We start from the raw sequence: 16,758 nt of genomic DNA, 5'->3' as shown, positions 1-16,758 counted from the left end.
TCTCCCGTGGTTAGCATTACTACCCCATCCAAGACGCTTAGACTTTCGGTCAAAGTTTGTAAGCTAAAATTGTTCGCGCTAGATCGTTTTACAACAAAGTGATCAGCAATATCCACCACACTAATGTTGCATTCTCCACTCTCATTCAAAAGATTGAATACCCTAAGCAAACGCCATGTGTTCCCAACGAACTAGCAAGGCGCTTTCTCACAAAAATTTAAAAACTCACATGTCAACCGAGAAAACGGTAATCTCAACCCTACTCTCAGTTGCCCCTTGCAGATAACCACACCATAATCACGGGGGACAAACGCGCTACTAAAAACGACAGCGTCCTCACCTAGTTCGTGAATCTCCAGATCGCTCACACGAATATCATAAGCGCGCCTCAATTCACCAAAGCTTTTCAGTGCTCGTTTATCTACTACCCTAGGAGGCAAACCACGCACTAGAGGATGAGGCACCAAAACTGCTCGTCACCGAACCAACATCCTCTATCTCCTCACTCAAATCAACCTCCCTAACCTCCTCAAATCGGGTATCATCAGAATCAGACATTGTTCTTCCTCTTTTCAAACCCACAACAACTACTCAACCAAGACTAAAACCAGAAACCGAGTAAAGGGAAAGCAAGCAGAAAGGAATGTACAAGAAACAAAAATGGCGGAAATTAACCTTAGCTCTCGTTCTCAAGTGAAGCAAATGAAGAGTCCCACAACTCTCCTGGCGTACATCACAAGCCACCCACCGGTTTGTTTTTCGAAAATAAAACATAATCATTTTATCTAACCCTAGCGTGCCACGTATTCATGCAAAACAAGGCACCTCAGCTGCGACCTTTCAAATCAAACGTACCATGTGCCATCCACGTGCAAGCTTAAATCTCTCAGCAGATCACTCACACGAACAGAACGACCTACTAAGATGGGGCTGTGTGAGGGAGTAATATTCACATCCAATAAATATCAAGCACGTGTCCAGCACAAACATGAATGCAGATCGACCCTTAATCCTCGTCCTCATAGCTCGTTTCATAGCGACTCAACTAGGGCAATCGATCTGACTAATCTGTAGTCAACCAACCCGAAGTCTTCGTCACACGAGCTCGCTTCATAGTGACTCGCTACACACGAACGACCTCTCATGGTAGCGATCTCCCAAACTCTCACTCACCTCAACGGTCGATAACGTATGTCTTTATTACTACCATCAAGACCGGAGCTTCAGGTGCGCTTCGTAATAACTCGTCATCATGGCTCGAAGTGACCTGAAGACCTGGATCTGACCTGACGCCGAGAGTAGGAGGCGCAACCCTTGCCTATATAAAGAGGATGAGGAATTACGTCTGACCTTATTCAAGGTTCCCCCCAGAGAGAGAACTTAATACGTAGGCAGTTTGTCCATACAAACTCGGTCAATCCTAATCATCCATTCTATCACCTCTGAATTACCAACACTTGTAAGGTTAGACGAAACATCCTTTACAACCTGTACGCGATCATGGTCCTCCAACACGACTTTCAGGTTATGAATGTCCTAATATCAAGCAAAGCAAAGAATGTCCTAATGTCCCTCATGATGCTTTGTGCATCCAATCTAATTCTAAAGAAGGCCCAATATCACTGAGATTTCCAAAATAACGTCGATATATCTCACTTTTTGGGTACACGAGATGGAAATATTCGATATATCTCCACCGAATATTGAATTTTTGTGTTGGTATATATCACAATTTTTTATATATCGATCGATATATACGATATATATTTTTGACTTTGTTGACTTTGACCAATTTTGACTGATTTTTATTAATATATCAACAATATTTTCAATATAATCGTCAATATTTCCGATATATCGACATACAAAACAAAATTTTGACTGGTCAGCAAAAGGATATATATCTACCGATATATTTTGGTTTTTGGGTACACGATATATTAGTCGAATTCGATATTTTGGTCCTTGATTATGAGAAGACGTACTCCTTCTCCTCTTCAAAATTACATTTCATATTCTCATTATTTTGTTGCACATAGAGCATTTTTGTCCTCCATTTCTTTTACAGATGAACCTCGTTCATTTTCTCAAGCCGTGAAAATACCACAATCGCGTGAAGCAATGTCTAAGGAAATTCAGGCACTTGAACTAAATAAGACTTGGAGTCTCATTCCTCTTCGTCCTGGTAAAAAACCTATTGAATCCGGTTTTTAGGTTTAAATATAAATTTGATGGTTCCATCCAACGTCCTAAGGCTCATTTAGTTGCGAAGGGATTTACCCAAGTAGAAGGGTTGGATTATCATGAAACCTTTGCACCAGTTGCAAAACTAGTCAGTGTTAGCTCGTGTACTACTCACTGTTGCTGCAACCAAGAACTGGTCTATTCACCAACTTGATGTTAATAATGCCTTTTTACAAGGTGATCTTCATGAAAAAATATATGACCATCCCCCAGACTTTTCACGACAGGGGGAGAATTATGTTTGCAAACTTCACAAGTCTTTATATGGTCTCAAGCAAGCTTCTCGACAATGGTTTTCTAAACTGTCATCCACACTGATTGCAGCAGGATTTTCTCAATCCACAACAGATTATTCTTTATTCAGTCAGATTCAAGCTACAACTTCCACTTTCGTTCTAGTGTATGTAGACGATATCCTCGTTACAGGAAATAATGGAGCAGCTATTCAAAATCTGAAGAAATATTTTGAGCGGAAGTTTTTTATTAAAGATCTTGGTCGGTTAAAATATTTTTTTGGCATTGAAGTGGCGCGTTCTGGCAAAGGTATTTTTTTGTCTCAACGAAAGTATGCATTGGATATCCTCAAAGATTCTGGTTTGGTTGGAGGTCGCATATCAGATTTCCCAGTGGAACAACACCTACATTTGAGTCCTAATGATGGGACGTTGTTGCCTGATCCTAGTTCTTATGGACCGACTTGTTGGCCGTCTAATTTATCTCACAATCACTTGGCCTGATCTCTTGTTTTCAGTTCATACACTTAGGCAATTCATGCAATCTCCCCGAACTAGTCATATGGATGCAGCTCAGCGTGTTTTACGCTATCTTAAAGGCTCTATTGGCAAGGGAATCATGCTTTCTTCAACTGACAATCTTCATACCAGTGGCTTTTGTGATTCAGATTGGGCAGGTTGTCCATTTACTCATCGTTCCACCACTGGTTACTTTACTATGCTTGGTTCTAGTCCTATTTCTTGGAAAACTAAAAAGCAAACTAGTCTCTCACTCCTCTGCTGAAGCTGAATATCGCGCCATGGCCACGCTTTCTTGTGAACTACAATGGCTAAAATATTTGCTTCGTGATCTAGGTATTTCTCACTCCATGCCTATGTCTATGTATTGTGATAATCGCCGGCTATTCACATTGCGAACAATCCTGTCTTCCATGAGCGGACTAAATACATTGAAATCAACTGTCATTTTATTCGTGAAAAGATCCAAGCAAAGCTGCTTACGCCTAGTTATATTTCTAGTTCTGCTCAAATTGCTGATCTCTTTACCAAGCCTCCTGGGAATGACTCTTTTCATCGTTTGATTTGCAAGTTGGGTGTTATTGATATACACACGCCAACTTGAGGGGGAGTAATAGAAAATAGTCGAATCAATCTTCTAACTTGGTGTTCACGTGTTACCATAGTAACCTATTTCTATGTTTCATTAGTTTCCTAACCTAGTAGATTTGTAGTATATTTTACTTGGTTTGCACTCCAAGATTTTCCATTGTAATTATGAAGCTCTCATAAATAAGAAATAAGATGTAGTCATATTTCTCTCTCCTCAATTGAGGAAGATAATCTCAATGGTGTTTTTCCAATATCATTTTTTTCTTTATAAGAACACTGAGGATTCTAGGATCAGGTTTTGGTCACTAAATCATTTTGCTGCATTCGGGAACTGTATATGTAATGGCAGAAGAAAATATTCAATGTACCCTAATCACCCAAAAGTGGTTCGACGGCAGATGAGGAAAGGAACTTGTGGACAACATACCAAAAAACCACCTAAATCATCCAGTAAATAAAAAAATGATACATTACACATGATATCAAAGGAAGGGAGGGGTTACATGGTCAGATGATCTAACTAATCATTAAATTGAAAGCCTTCTTCACATTCACCAGAAGTTACACAAGCTCATAACAAGTTACAAGTTTAACAAGAAAATAAAATCATAGGACAAGAGCATTTAAGAGTTCCCAATAAAAACAGCTATTTCAATGATTGTACAGATCAGTAAAGATGCTAATAAAGTAATAAGTAACAATGAGAATTAGATCTGATTCTGACACCAGATACTTCACACTACCACCATATACCAAAGGTTACGGTAATTATCATCACACTGAACAGTGGAAAACCAATTTCACATTCCTCTTCTATACAGGTCAGGAGCTAAGAGATTCACGAACACATTTTTTAAACTACTTCATACTGCATACGGCATGGGAAAGCCATTAATCATGCATATTTATTAAGTATGAATTAGCAAGAAAAGTAACTACGCAATTGCCACACATCCTACAGCCTTCAACAGCACCTTCATAGTCATCTTAGACGGCATTCGGTCTGTCCCAATAGTTGAAACCTGCACAATTTACAGTGAACTTCAATAACTGAACAAAAACGTGTCATACTAAAAAAATTGACGGGGCAGCTTGTCTTAGCAGTAGGAGGGCATTTCAACTGACTTTCAATTATTAAGTGGTCCCAAAATAAAGCACTACCTTGGTCTTACTACCCAAGGAGCAATAAATTGTCAACTCTAGACCCTGGAGAGAATGCCCTCCTTACTCTGACAGCATAATATTTGAACCAAGAAAATATTAATTACCTGCAACCAAGTTCTCAGCCTCATCACTCGGAGAGTCCAATAGCATGCTGTTAGCCACAGGCTGGTGAAGTGCCACCCAGTCTGCATCTCCACTTCCAAAGTATCCCATCTTTTCCGTTACCCAGTCCTCAGTTAGATCAATGCTATCGGTGGAAATAGGGTCCATCTGTCCTGGATCTCTCTCTTTCCTTAAGTTTCTGCGAATTATCACATCGAATATTGATTTTCAATTGACCAAGCTATCAGAATTTGTAGTCGAAATGTTGGAAGAACATTACACTTACATTTGCTGCAGCTGCAGATTGCATTGGACGAATATAAGGTCACAAATCCTTTGACGCTCGAGATGGTTTTTCGACTTGTGGAATTGTTCAAAGGGGAAAGAACTTAGTTCGCAAACTCTAGCACTGCAAGTTTGACTGAGAATACGGATTGCCAGTCGCGCTAAGTTTGGACAGCCACCTCCATATGTAGACCACCATTCAGCTAAGAACATAACAATAAGTACATAAATAAAATAATAATAAAAAATAAATAAATGAAAGAAACTAATGCATATAAATTAGTTTCATTATCAATTTCACATAAAATCGATTATTGTACATGTATCCTTTACCCGACAGACACATATATTTCAATTTTTCCATTTGATTTTGTCTAGAAGCAGCTTCTACATCCTAAGCCAAGTATTGCCAGCCAAAAATACCAGTCATTCATGTTGTTGTCTACCTTAATGGAAGTCTGAGGTCATTAATTGAATCAACAAAAACTATTCATATAACAAATCCAAAACTGAAAAGGAAAAAGTTACATTAGGTGAAAAAAAAATATATATTACCAGGCAGCAGAGTCTGCATAGCTCTCATAGCCATCTTCCGACCAAAATCTCCTGTAGCGTTCTTGTAGGAAATTAGCTCTTGGTTGATTTTGTCTTGGATATTAATGTCAGGTACTAACCTCTCAATGCAATCTAGCATTCCCGATGGGATCTTATCACGCACCTCACCTTGAAGGCTATAAAATAACCTCGGATTAAGAAAAAAACTAGCCTCATGGAGAGGATGTTGCAGTTGTTGTTCACACCTACTATCTATAATGTTCCAATAGAACATGTATGCATTTTTTTCATACAATTCATTCTTGATAGCCTCTTTCGCCTGATGCATGCCTGCCAGAATGTATCCACCCGCAGAATACTTGATGCTGCCAACAGATCTCAAGACACTCACAAGTGCATCTGTTAGATGAGTAATTGTTGAGCAGGATGACCAAAAAGACTGACTAAGAATGATATCCATCATAGAGATTCCTTCTGGATCCTTTGAGAGTGAACAGTCCATCCATTCCTGTGAATTAACCATGACCTGAATATTGTCTCTTAGATGAACCATGCTTTTCAAAGTTAAAAAGTCTGTTCCGGAACGGGTGATCGAAGTTTGTACCAAATCTTTTCCACTTGTATGCCTCCTCATCATATTTAACAGTGTCCCATGGTTGTATATAAATCGAGTTATAGATTTGGCATGCTCAAGAGTCATATTTATCCACTCAATTTTCCCTATATCCTCAAGTATCAAATTTACAGACCGAGCTGCACATGGGGTCCAAAACATGGTACGAAAGGTGTCAGTCAACATTTTTCCAGCATCCGCATAGTGTTCTGCGCCATCAGTGATCACCTGGAGCACATTGCTTGCTCCAATTTCTTCCACAACTCCCTTTAAAAGCTCATACAGAAAACCCGAGGAATGAACTGTATCCGACACATCGAAAGATCTAAAAAACATTGCACCTTCAGAACAATAGAGAAAGATATTCAACAATGTCCTACCAGACTCTGTTGTCCATTCATCAGCCAGGACAGAACATCCAATCCTTCCCCATGCTCCTTTATATCTATCTACTAAACCATTTACCTCGTCAAGAGAGTTCTTCAAAACCCAGCCTCTAAGTTCATGATATGAGGTTGCTTCAAGTCCTGTCCCGTTAGACGCTACAGCATTGATCATCGGTTGAAAAAAAGGCGAGTTCGCTGCATCTAGCGGTAAACCAACATCATACAAAAACCGAGCTATTGCCATATGCACATGTTCCTTATCCCTTCTTGAAGACAAAGGAAGAACGTTACTAGTAGTATGCCCAGGGACATCAGGTGTCACATTAGGGGGCAAACTCTCTACTCTCCCTTTCTTTCTCCTTCCCAAATCTTTACCTCTCGTTACTACACCTGAACTCGACTCAAGCATATCCAAACGTGAGCGATTATCAATCTCATTACTACTAGGTGTAAAGCCTCTTATCTCCTCATCTATCTTTTGCCTCTTCTTTCTCTTCATTATAACACACTGTAGACTTTCCAACATTGCATCACGAACATCGTCGGGTACTTTAGTACAACACGATGCATTTCCCTTATGACAAGCTAAATGTTCTTTAATTCTATGTATACCACCACCACAAAAAACTTTGTAGCAATATAAACATTTGAGTTGTGTCCTGTCACCAGTTTTATACATTTGACAATGCCCCCATGCTGCATCTTTTTTAAATGGACTTACTGCTATTGGCTTTGGTCCACTATTCAAACTAGCCATCACCACCTATATTAATTAATTACCAACAATAACATAGTAATAAGAATTAAATCAACTTAAAATTAACATAAAAGAAATTAACTTACTTGAGAGAGCAGTTTGGGCGAAGAAAGGAGAGAGAGAGAGAACCGGGTTGGTTGGTTTGGTTTTTTAATATAAACCAACCGAATTTTGACTTTTGACCGAATGAACCGGTTAGGTTTTACGAGTTCCCGAAATATACCGGATAGACCGGTTTTAGAAAACCGAAACCGTCGTTTGTATCACAAAACCGGTGGTTTATTATTTGTTTGTTGTTAATTTTTTGAATCCAGTGAAATGCCAGTGAGAGTGGTGGAAAGTTCGGCACCGTCCCAAGTTTCAGGTACATTTTAGAATTGACAATTTCATTGGATTAAATTGCAGCGGATAATTTCTGATTATTTATTACTTTGTAGGTGCAAGCACTGGGCATGCTCTTCCACCAGCTTGTACACTTTTAAGCGTTGGCCAGGTAATTTTATTACTCTTTGAATGGATAATTCGTTATCATAAGGACTCAAACTATATGGGATGGGATTGTTTTAGGTAAAAATTATATGGACCTAACTATGGGTTTCAAGTTATATCTTCTTGTCGGTGGTGAGAGGGGTAAGCTGAAAGTCTCCTAGCCCAGTAAGAGCGATGGTTTAATCAGGTAGCATAAGGCGAAAATGCAATATCCTATTGAGGGTGTTTGAAGCGGCAACAATATTGATCTGCTGTCAGCCAACCCATGACAACTGGATCTTGGCTTAGGTGGTGGGACTGTGATACCCCCCCTGGTTAAGTTGGAAAGGCACCTAACGTAAGAGCACCAAGGTGTACTCGGACAACAGTTATTTAAATGGTCAAGACTTGCTTATATGTTGTATTGATCTATGATATACTTGTGAATTGTGACAAGGTCTTTTGAGGCCATGCTATGGGCATGCACCTAGGTGACTAAGTGCGGATAATATCAACACTAACGACCTCTAGGCGCCACTAGGCGTAGAGGGTGAGCCTAGTCCCATTTTTGACTGCATTGATAGTTGGAGTTGTGCTCTTTTCTTGATGTGGGAACTTAGTTATTATTATAACTGGTCGTATCGGACAAGTAAAAAATAATGATATTTGAGTTGGAACCAAATATTTGGCTTCTTTTTAAGGTCCACAACAGGGAAAGAGACTGCAGAAGGTGATGGGGAGGTTGAGTGTGATCGAGTAGCTCCTTGCTACTTAGACCCGTGAACATTGTAACATACAAAGTGAATTTTACTGATCAACCAAAAAAAGGGTCCATAAAAGGGAACCTTAGCTGAACCATCACCTTGGCACCCTTAGGCCCAAGTTACTCTCTATTGTTTTTCAGTAATAAGTTTACTGTAATAGTAGGCTCAGCTAAAAAATGCATGTAAATTTTTCTTACTTAGATCTTCAATAAATCCGTCATGAATTCTTTGCACAGGCTTTTGCTGGAACTCAAAATGTATCAAGTGTACAAAAGGATGAAGCATGGAAAGTCAATGTCCGTATCCAAGGTTGTGACCTGGACCATGGTTACTTATGCGGTACTATGGAAGCTCTTAATGTTCCTTTAGCAGACACACCAGTAAGCAGTTTCTTTTATCCATTTGAACTAGCCTGATATTCCTAGTTCTACCATCTCTGTTGGATAAAGCATACACTTGTAGATATACTTCCATGTGGATCTTCAGTACTATGCTATTGTGTCCATGTAAACCATCTTAAATTCTTATTCTCCTTTTACCTTATAATGGTCTCCTTTTGGAGTATGCATTACAGACTTACAGTAGAACCTTCACAATTATGTGCATTTTCAGGTAGTGACATTCTGGGAGGGAGAAGTTGTTGACACCAAGAACTATACTTTTTTCACTGGAAAGTGGGAAGCAACGTAAGGTTCTAGTTCTTCGTACTACAGCATCACCTATGTACAAATTATTCTGTCTTAATAAAGATTGTTTTAACCCTAATAAGATCGGCTGTGTAGGTTATGTGGTTTCATTCCTTAAGATTAAGGCCTTGTTTCACCTTTCACCTGAAAATCTGGATTTATTGTTAACAGGCCAGAGGACGATATAAGGCACTGGTCCAAGTTTCCATCTTTTGTTCCTCTTTTGGTGAGCTGTCAATATTTCATCACAATGGAACACCTTTTTCTTTTATTTGCTGAAATCCATTCTCCACTGAAGGCTTATAATTTATCTGTTCAGAGTCAGGTGGAGGTTGACGGTGGTAAATCTGTGGACCTGAGTAGTTATCCATACATATTCATGGTATTCTACTTAATTTCTTGTAACTTTTTTTGAACATATTTCATGTAGCATATAATAATATATCTGATAACGTCTGTTTATTTTGCCTCTGCAGAGATGGAAAGAACAGTACTTTGTAAATGTTGGAATAGATTGCGGCTTAACCATTGCTGGGTTTTACTATGTTTGTTTTTCTTGTGTTGATGGCATCATCCATGGCTACTATTATGACCCTAACAGCAGGTACAGCTAGATCCAATTTAATTGTGCTGGATGGAAGTTCTCTATGGTGTCATTAAGTCATTATGTTAATCATTTTGGGTATTGTAGTATATAGCACAGCTCTCTTAGTTTTTCTGCCAATATTGCTCTTCCCGTTCCCCTTTCTTCTCACCCGCATGTTAGCGTCTCTAAACTCAAAGTCATCTATAATTAATCTAGTGGATCAACCTCCGTATAGGAACCCGAACTCTAAAGAATGTGAACTAACTGTCAGAGTTTAGGGCCATTCAATTGTACTGTGAAAACTTATATTAACTGTGTGATGGTTAAGGTGGCAACCGTGAGCATTCGTGTATTATTGTACATTTAAGTACTTGTTTCCCCGAGTACTTGTTTCCCCGACACAATGAGCATTGAGGGATCTTCTTCCTTTTTCAATGTGCAATTTATCACCTTAACCTGGCCCCAATTCATTTCATCTTTTCATCTACTTTATATGTACTTGAAGCACCGCTGCATGCATTTGATGAATTTGTTTATGACCCAAATTGCAGCCCATTTCAGAAGCTTGAGCTGAAGTCTTCTAATGAGGGAAGATCAGGCTTCAGCTTTTCGTCATATCAGTTGCAGTAATATGGAGCTCCAGGAAGACTTGGATGATCAGAGGTGTAGTGTCTTTCCATGTATTATATGTTAATGGCAGGTATGTTGTCTTGAGCTGCTACACATGTTTCCTGGAATCAGATCTCTGGGAATTATGGTCTGCATGATGGTTAAAGGATGGACTCGAGAGTGAAAATTCGAACGAATGTTCTGTCATGTAACATATGGGTTAACACTCTTAATTATGCTTGTTATACTGCATATCTTGTAGTCGGAAAATATTTGTTAATTATCCAATAGAAGAGAACGTTGAGAGGTTCTATGTGTTCGCAAGTATCAACTATAATAAGTAATATAATGAAAGATTTGTCTAGGTGTCATTAGGATTTAACAACTCCACTTATACACTAATTTATAGATTATATATATCCACACTTTACTAATTTATAGATTATATATATCCACACTTTATAGTGCTCCAAAGTGCTCCATGGAGAGATGTAAAAAAAAATTAGATTTAAAACTCAAATGTTACTTGGAGTGATGTATGTTACTTGGAGTGATGTTTGAGTTTAATTTTCGGATGTGAAGTGACGTCTGGATATACTTTAAATTCGGATGTCCGAGCCGGATGGAAAATTCTCCACTTGCTCTATTAACTATTAGCTATTAACTACGGTTTACAACTTCCATTGGAATGAGTTTTTTTTTTTTTTAATTTAGAGGTGTAAGAGGTGAGATACTATCCTAACATCAAACACCAAATTTCATTAAATTTAGTGCCAAATCTCCAAGTGTACACTTTATACTTGGAGGAACTATATCTCTGTCTCTACTTATGCATATTCTTTACCGACCTTGGCCACCAGTACACCCATAATATGATCCAAAATTGAAATCAACTTGGGTTTTCTTGGATTTCAGTTTTCTTGAATTTGGATTGTTGATTTTGTGTAGGAGTGAAAAGATTTTTTGTTCTTGAATGTGATGTTCCAAATCACGCAGCAAATGAACACATTAAAAAGGTGACAAACATAGTAGATTTCTTCTCACAGGTGACATGCTTGCCTCTTGTAACATCACTACTTCATCAAACCCTTCATTAGTACGTGGATTCGACGATTAAGACAAACTCTCAGATGTTGGCGAAGAAGGACATGGTTGTTGTCGTTTTAATTCCTCCGACTTCGATTGAGACAACTTCAACAGCATTAAAGGGTTGTTTTTTCTTGATGTTGAATTTGAAACAAGTCTGGCAAATTTATCTTCTGATGATGTGGTACTTGGGTACCTCAAGCACCAACCACGCTCATCAATTCCAACCATTCACAGAGCAAATGACTGGGTTTTACAAGGAAATGAAGGGTGTCAACAAACCAAGTTTAGTCCCAAAGACAAGAAAGAGATGCAGTGAGCAAGCAAACGGTGTAACTCTGTTTTCTTGGTTGGGTTTTGAGTGTTTAAAATGAAGGTGTTTAGGAAAAGAGAAAAGATGTGTCATGTGCTTCTGCCGTGTGGAATGAAAAAGCATGCAATTCACAAACACAAGCACAAGTATTGCCACATGTTGAAATGGCTAGGCACGTGGTAGCCTCCGGTGGCCACATCAGCACAAAATGACCGGAAAATATTGCTAAGTATGTATCAAAGGGCAAATTATTTGATAGTACAATGTAGTATAGTGTTTAGAAAATTGTATAGTAACCAAAATGCAAAAAAAATATTTAGTACATTGTATACTATGCCAATTAAGCAAAAATGTTGTATGTGCTTTTATAAAAGCAGAGTGCCATAAGCACGGGTCATGACATCTTTTTTAACTATGTTGGTTTTTTATCCTTTTATATCAAAATGTCAGGGAGAAAGCAGTCTTGGGATGATATAACGGTGATTATAAAATTTTTATTTAAGAAATAACTAGAGACTGGGGTTATTTGGATCCTATTTATTTATTGCCAATAAACATTTATTAGTGAAAAAACATTTTTTGTAAAAATAAACATGTTTGGTTTCTATTTTTGTCGAAAGTAGTTTTTCACCCAAAAAACATATTTTATAAATAGCAAAAACTTGTTTTTCAAGTTAAAAAACAATTTTTTTTCTCACTTTCTCTTCCGGCATTAGTGAAAAATGTCGAGATATATCAAGATATTTCGAGAAATATCACGAAATTTACTAGTTTGATAAAATAGTTTTTTTTTTTAAAAAATCTCAACCAAACATGTTTATTCAAAAATTGTTTTTAGAATAAATATTTTTTCAGAAAAATACTTTTTGAGAAAAACCAATTTTTTTTAAAAAAAAAAATGAGATCCAAACACCCACTTATAATTTAAGAAACAACTAAAACAGCTGCCAGGAAAATAATGAAATTGAGGGCTATGAGATCTATATATCCTCACAAAATCTTACCATCTCTCGCTCGCTGCAAATGTCTACAGGTTTCGATTAAAATCTTAAACGCCTATTTTTCTTCACGCAAGCACTAAAGGTTTTTTTTCCTCACGCTAATCGGCACTCTAAGTTCAACTCTACTCTAATTTCTAGTCACAGCATTAGTTATAGTGTAAATATTCGTTTTCCTTCCTGAAACGGGGGAGATAACAGGTTCCTCTTCAACAACTTCATTTGATTTAATTTACTCAACTTTAGTCGTTTGGTTGATTGAAAGGTGCCCAACCACTCGGCCAAACCATTTGCATGCCGATGTTCAATTGCATAGTCGTTGGTAGCATCTTATTTTGATCCATGATTATCGTAAATAATAATCTCATAATACCATATATGTTGAACAGTGTAAAGGTTTTGTCAAATGTTCTAAAGTGCATGGGTGTGTGTGTGTGTTTTAGTTCAATAAACTGATTTTAGATGTGCTAATTAGTATTGTGTTCTATATATAAGTGTAAGAGTTGTAACATGTTGTGAACCTTAGTATCTTACCCATAACATATAGTGAGAAAAACCATTGACTAGCACCTGATTAGCAACTATATATTGAGATTAACAACCCAAATTTGTAGTCTATGAGGCACCAATCAACTTAAACCAGTATCAGTACATATTTTTTAAGGAGGCATGCAATGCTTGCCTTTCATTTATACAATTGTCTTTGTGGTGCATGTAATCGCTTATTGGATACACTTTTGTGTTCATATTTTGTTTGGGCACGTTTAAGGGGGAAATAGAGTGTAGTTTACCTATTATATACTTTTTAATGCGAGTATATGACTGTTTAGTACCATGTAATTTTTTTTTTTTTTTTTTTCTAAATAGTACCTGTATTTTGTTTCTCGCCTATTAGTACCACAAACTCTTAATTTGTTTCAATTTAGTATCTCCGTCTGTTTTCCGTCCAATTTGTCTAACGCGCACTAAATAACCCAATTAACCCAATTAGATTAGAAAATTTAGGGGTAAATAACCCAATTAGATTAGAAAAATTAGGGGTATTGATTTGATGCTTGGGAAGAGAACGACATTAGCCGGATTATTATATAATAAAAATTTCGTTATTGAAGTGAAATGGCAAATCATGGTGTTGGGAATAGTAAATTTGTATCTGTGAATTTGAATAAGTCATATGGGCAACAGCAAAGGTCGGGCTCTTTGAGGGATTTGGGTGGTAGTAGAGTTAGATCTAGTGGTGGTGGTGGAAATGGAGTTAGTGGAGGAAGTGGAATGGTGGTATTGTCGAGATCGAGGAGTTCAATTGTGGGGGGTGCATTTCAGAAGGGGGGACCAAAGCTTTTGGTACCGCCCCCCTTGAACTTACCGTCATTGAGAAAAGAACATGAGAAATTTGATTCGTCTACTTTGGGGAGGGGTGGTTCAGCTGGTTCTGGTACTACTAGAGCTGGAAATAGACCAGTGAATTCTAGTATCGGCTGGACAAAACCAGCTTCTTTTGATTGATTGAATCTCAGGCAAAAAAAATTTCACCCGACTCATTTGTAGGAACCAAAATTCTTAACCCAATAAAGTTCGATCTATTGGTTAATACCAGACTGAGAGAGATAGAATGTTTCAGATTTTCTTGCAGCAAACTTTAAATTCAAAAAATGACAAATGTTTCAAATAGAAGGTTTAGAGAGAGAGAGAGAGAGGTAACGGAGACGACAAAAATAATTAAGGAAATCAAAACTCAAATTAAGAAGCGCTGATGTCATCTTGACATTGGGCTAATTGGGTTATTTAGCGTCGTTAGACAAATTGGACGGAAAACAGATGAAGGTACTAAATTGAAACAAATTAAGAGTTCGTGGTACTAATAGGCGAGAAACAAAGTACAGGTACCATTTAGGAAAAAAAAATGAAAGTATGTGGTACTAAATAGTCATAAACTCTTTGAATGCTTTATAGAAATTAATTCATTCTCTCGCGTGATGGATGGTATTCATTACTCACTATGGAAGCAGGGATTGGTTGATTTTTTTATTACTAATTAATTTTTTGATTGGTTGGTACGTTCACATCTATTATGTACTATTTTTTTGCTATCAAAGTTTAATTCTTTTTTTTTTTTTTTTTTTTTATTGGCAAGCCTGTTTTAAATGAAAGCCTGTTATTAAAGAGATCAGTAACTCAATAGTGTGTAGTGGGGTTCAAACCCCAGACCTCTGATATCATCAATAGTTTAATCCTTTCTCATGGAGGACAAACTCCAATATTGTCTTACATTAGATGTATTGGTAGTTTCAATTGCTAAAGTATGCGTGTTGATTGTTTTACTACATAATTATATTGTTTCACCAGTTGCAAGAGAAGATCAAGTCACGATTGAGGACTAGACAAGGTACATTTCTTATCTATTTCTTAATGGATTCATGTGATGGGTGGAAGTAAGATTTAGGAAGTGGGAGTAGAATTTCATTATAACAAACATAGTAGTCTTTAGGGATGAGACATGTAACTTCTTGGTTGTTAATACCGATTCAATACGCCCTTAAGGTATAAGCTGGTAAACTCTAGCCTCGTACTTTCGTTCTTTTGTTACCACAAGAAATAGTTTGCAGTACTTTAAAAAAAAAAAAAAAAAAAAAAAAAAAAAAAAAAAAAATCCTACCTTTATTTGCAGCATTCTATAGGTTGGGATGTATAGACTATAGTCATGGACTAATAGAGGTTGAACATGAATGGGTTTGATATTTTGTATTAAAATTAAGATGGAAAATGTTTATAACTAATATGGGTTTGTGACGTATTCTGATCATTTGAGAATAATTTTGATGCTTCGTATTTAGACTCTCAAAACAATGGTTCTCAATGTAGATAATTTGGTTCAAGGAGCTTTTGTTGAGCTCTATCATACATAGTGAATATTTGTGATTAATGTGCGCGGCTTAATTCATGTTTACTTTGAAAATTGGTGGTGCTTCAGGGTATACTCAATAAGTATACTCAGCTCAGTAAGTCCATAATATACTCAGAAGTTGCCTATAGATATGATGTCTCACACGTCTCAAAGCTCCTAAATCCTTATATAGTATTAAGCGTTATATATCTCAGTTAGATATATGAATGTTAGTTTTTTATACAACATAAATTTCTCACATGTAAATGAAATGTCTGAGGACTGCATGCGGTTTCTTCAAATCGACTACCTAGGTCATAGTAATTAAACATAATCTCAATAATAGCATGAGTGAATGAGTCTACACACCACTTATGGATGAACAAATTGTTTTTAGACGTACGTATACTAAGTCAAGATGATTTTCTATGACATACTTAGTCAAGGGTATCATGACCCAAACCACTTCAATTTAAATGTTAGAAAACAAGAATAATTATGTCGTAAAATAAAGTTAGTGTAAAAGTTACATACGTTCATTTCATAATGACTCGAGTGGCGTAGCCACAAATTCTAGTATTTTAACATTTTTGGTTAGTGCATGGTACTAATAAGTTATTAACTCAAGTTCTGAGACTCATCCTTTATTGAGCATTTTAAATTGTTGGTCACTATCCCCATTAAATACCCTTGATTACATATAAAAATAAATTATTCAATGTTTTTATATAAAGGACTACTTTGTCATTTCAGTTTTTATTTCCATTTATACACTAAAGTTGTAACACACTCACGGAGGAGATTTGTGTAAATTCAGGTCGAAAACCAAATGCACGCAGTATATGAATATGAATTGTTCGCTATATTTATTAGTCATAAATGAAGACTTTAATTACCATAAATAAATACACGAAA

At 37.0% G+C, this 16,758-nt stretch overlaps 2 protein-coding genes across 2 annotated transcripts; one reads left to right on the top strand and one right to left on the bottom strand.

Annotated features, from left to right (window-relative positions):
• Positions 1 to 4,099: 4,099 nt before the first annotated feature.
• On the bottom strand, positions 4,100 to 7,669 carry LOC147486767 (uncharacterized). Its single transcript, XM_086570849.1, has 5 exons — positions 7,536 to 7,669; positions 5,694 to 7,455; positions 5,140 to 5,341; positions 4,856 to 5,052; positions 4,100 to 4,609 (listed from the first exon to the last, which is right to left on the bottom strand). Exons 2-5 carry the CDS (start codon positions 7,447 to 7,449, stop codon positions 4,575 to 4,577), a joined length of 2,190 nt encoding a protein of 729 aa, XP_086426975.1. The 5' UTR covers positions 7,450 to 7,455; positions 7,536 to 7,669; the 3' UTR covers positions 4,100 to 4,574.
• Positions 7,639 to 10,873, top strand: LOC147486766 (glucose-induced degradation-like protein). Its single transcript, XM_086570850.1, has 8 exons — positions 7,639 to 7,813; positions 7,887 to 7,942; positions 8,918 to 9,061; positions 9,294 to 9,367; positions 9,539 to 9,593; positions 9,687 to 9,749; positions 9,844 to 9,971; positions 10,505 to 10,873. Exons 1-8 carry the CDS (start codon positions 7,768 to 7,770, stop codon positions 10,581 to 10,583), a joined length of 645 nt encoding a protein of 214 aa, XP_086426976.1. The 5' UTR covers positions 7,639 to 7,767; the 3' UTR covers positions 10,584 to 10,873.
• The last annotated feature ends 5,885 nt before the right edge of the window (positions 10,874 to 16,758 follow it).

The sequence above is a fragment of the Coptis chinensis genome, chromosome 7, assembly GCF_015680905.1.
Source record: "Coptis chinensis isolate HL-2020 chromosome 7, ASM1568090v1, whole genome shotgun sequence".
Lineage (NCBI taxonomy): Eukaryota > Viridiplantae > Streptophyta > Magnoliopsida > Ranunculales > Ranunculaceae > Coptis > Coptis chinensis.
This window is presented reverse-complemented; position numbering and strand designations above follow the sequence as displayed.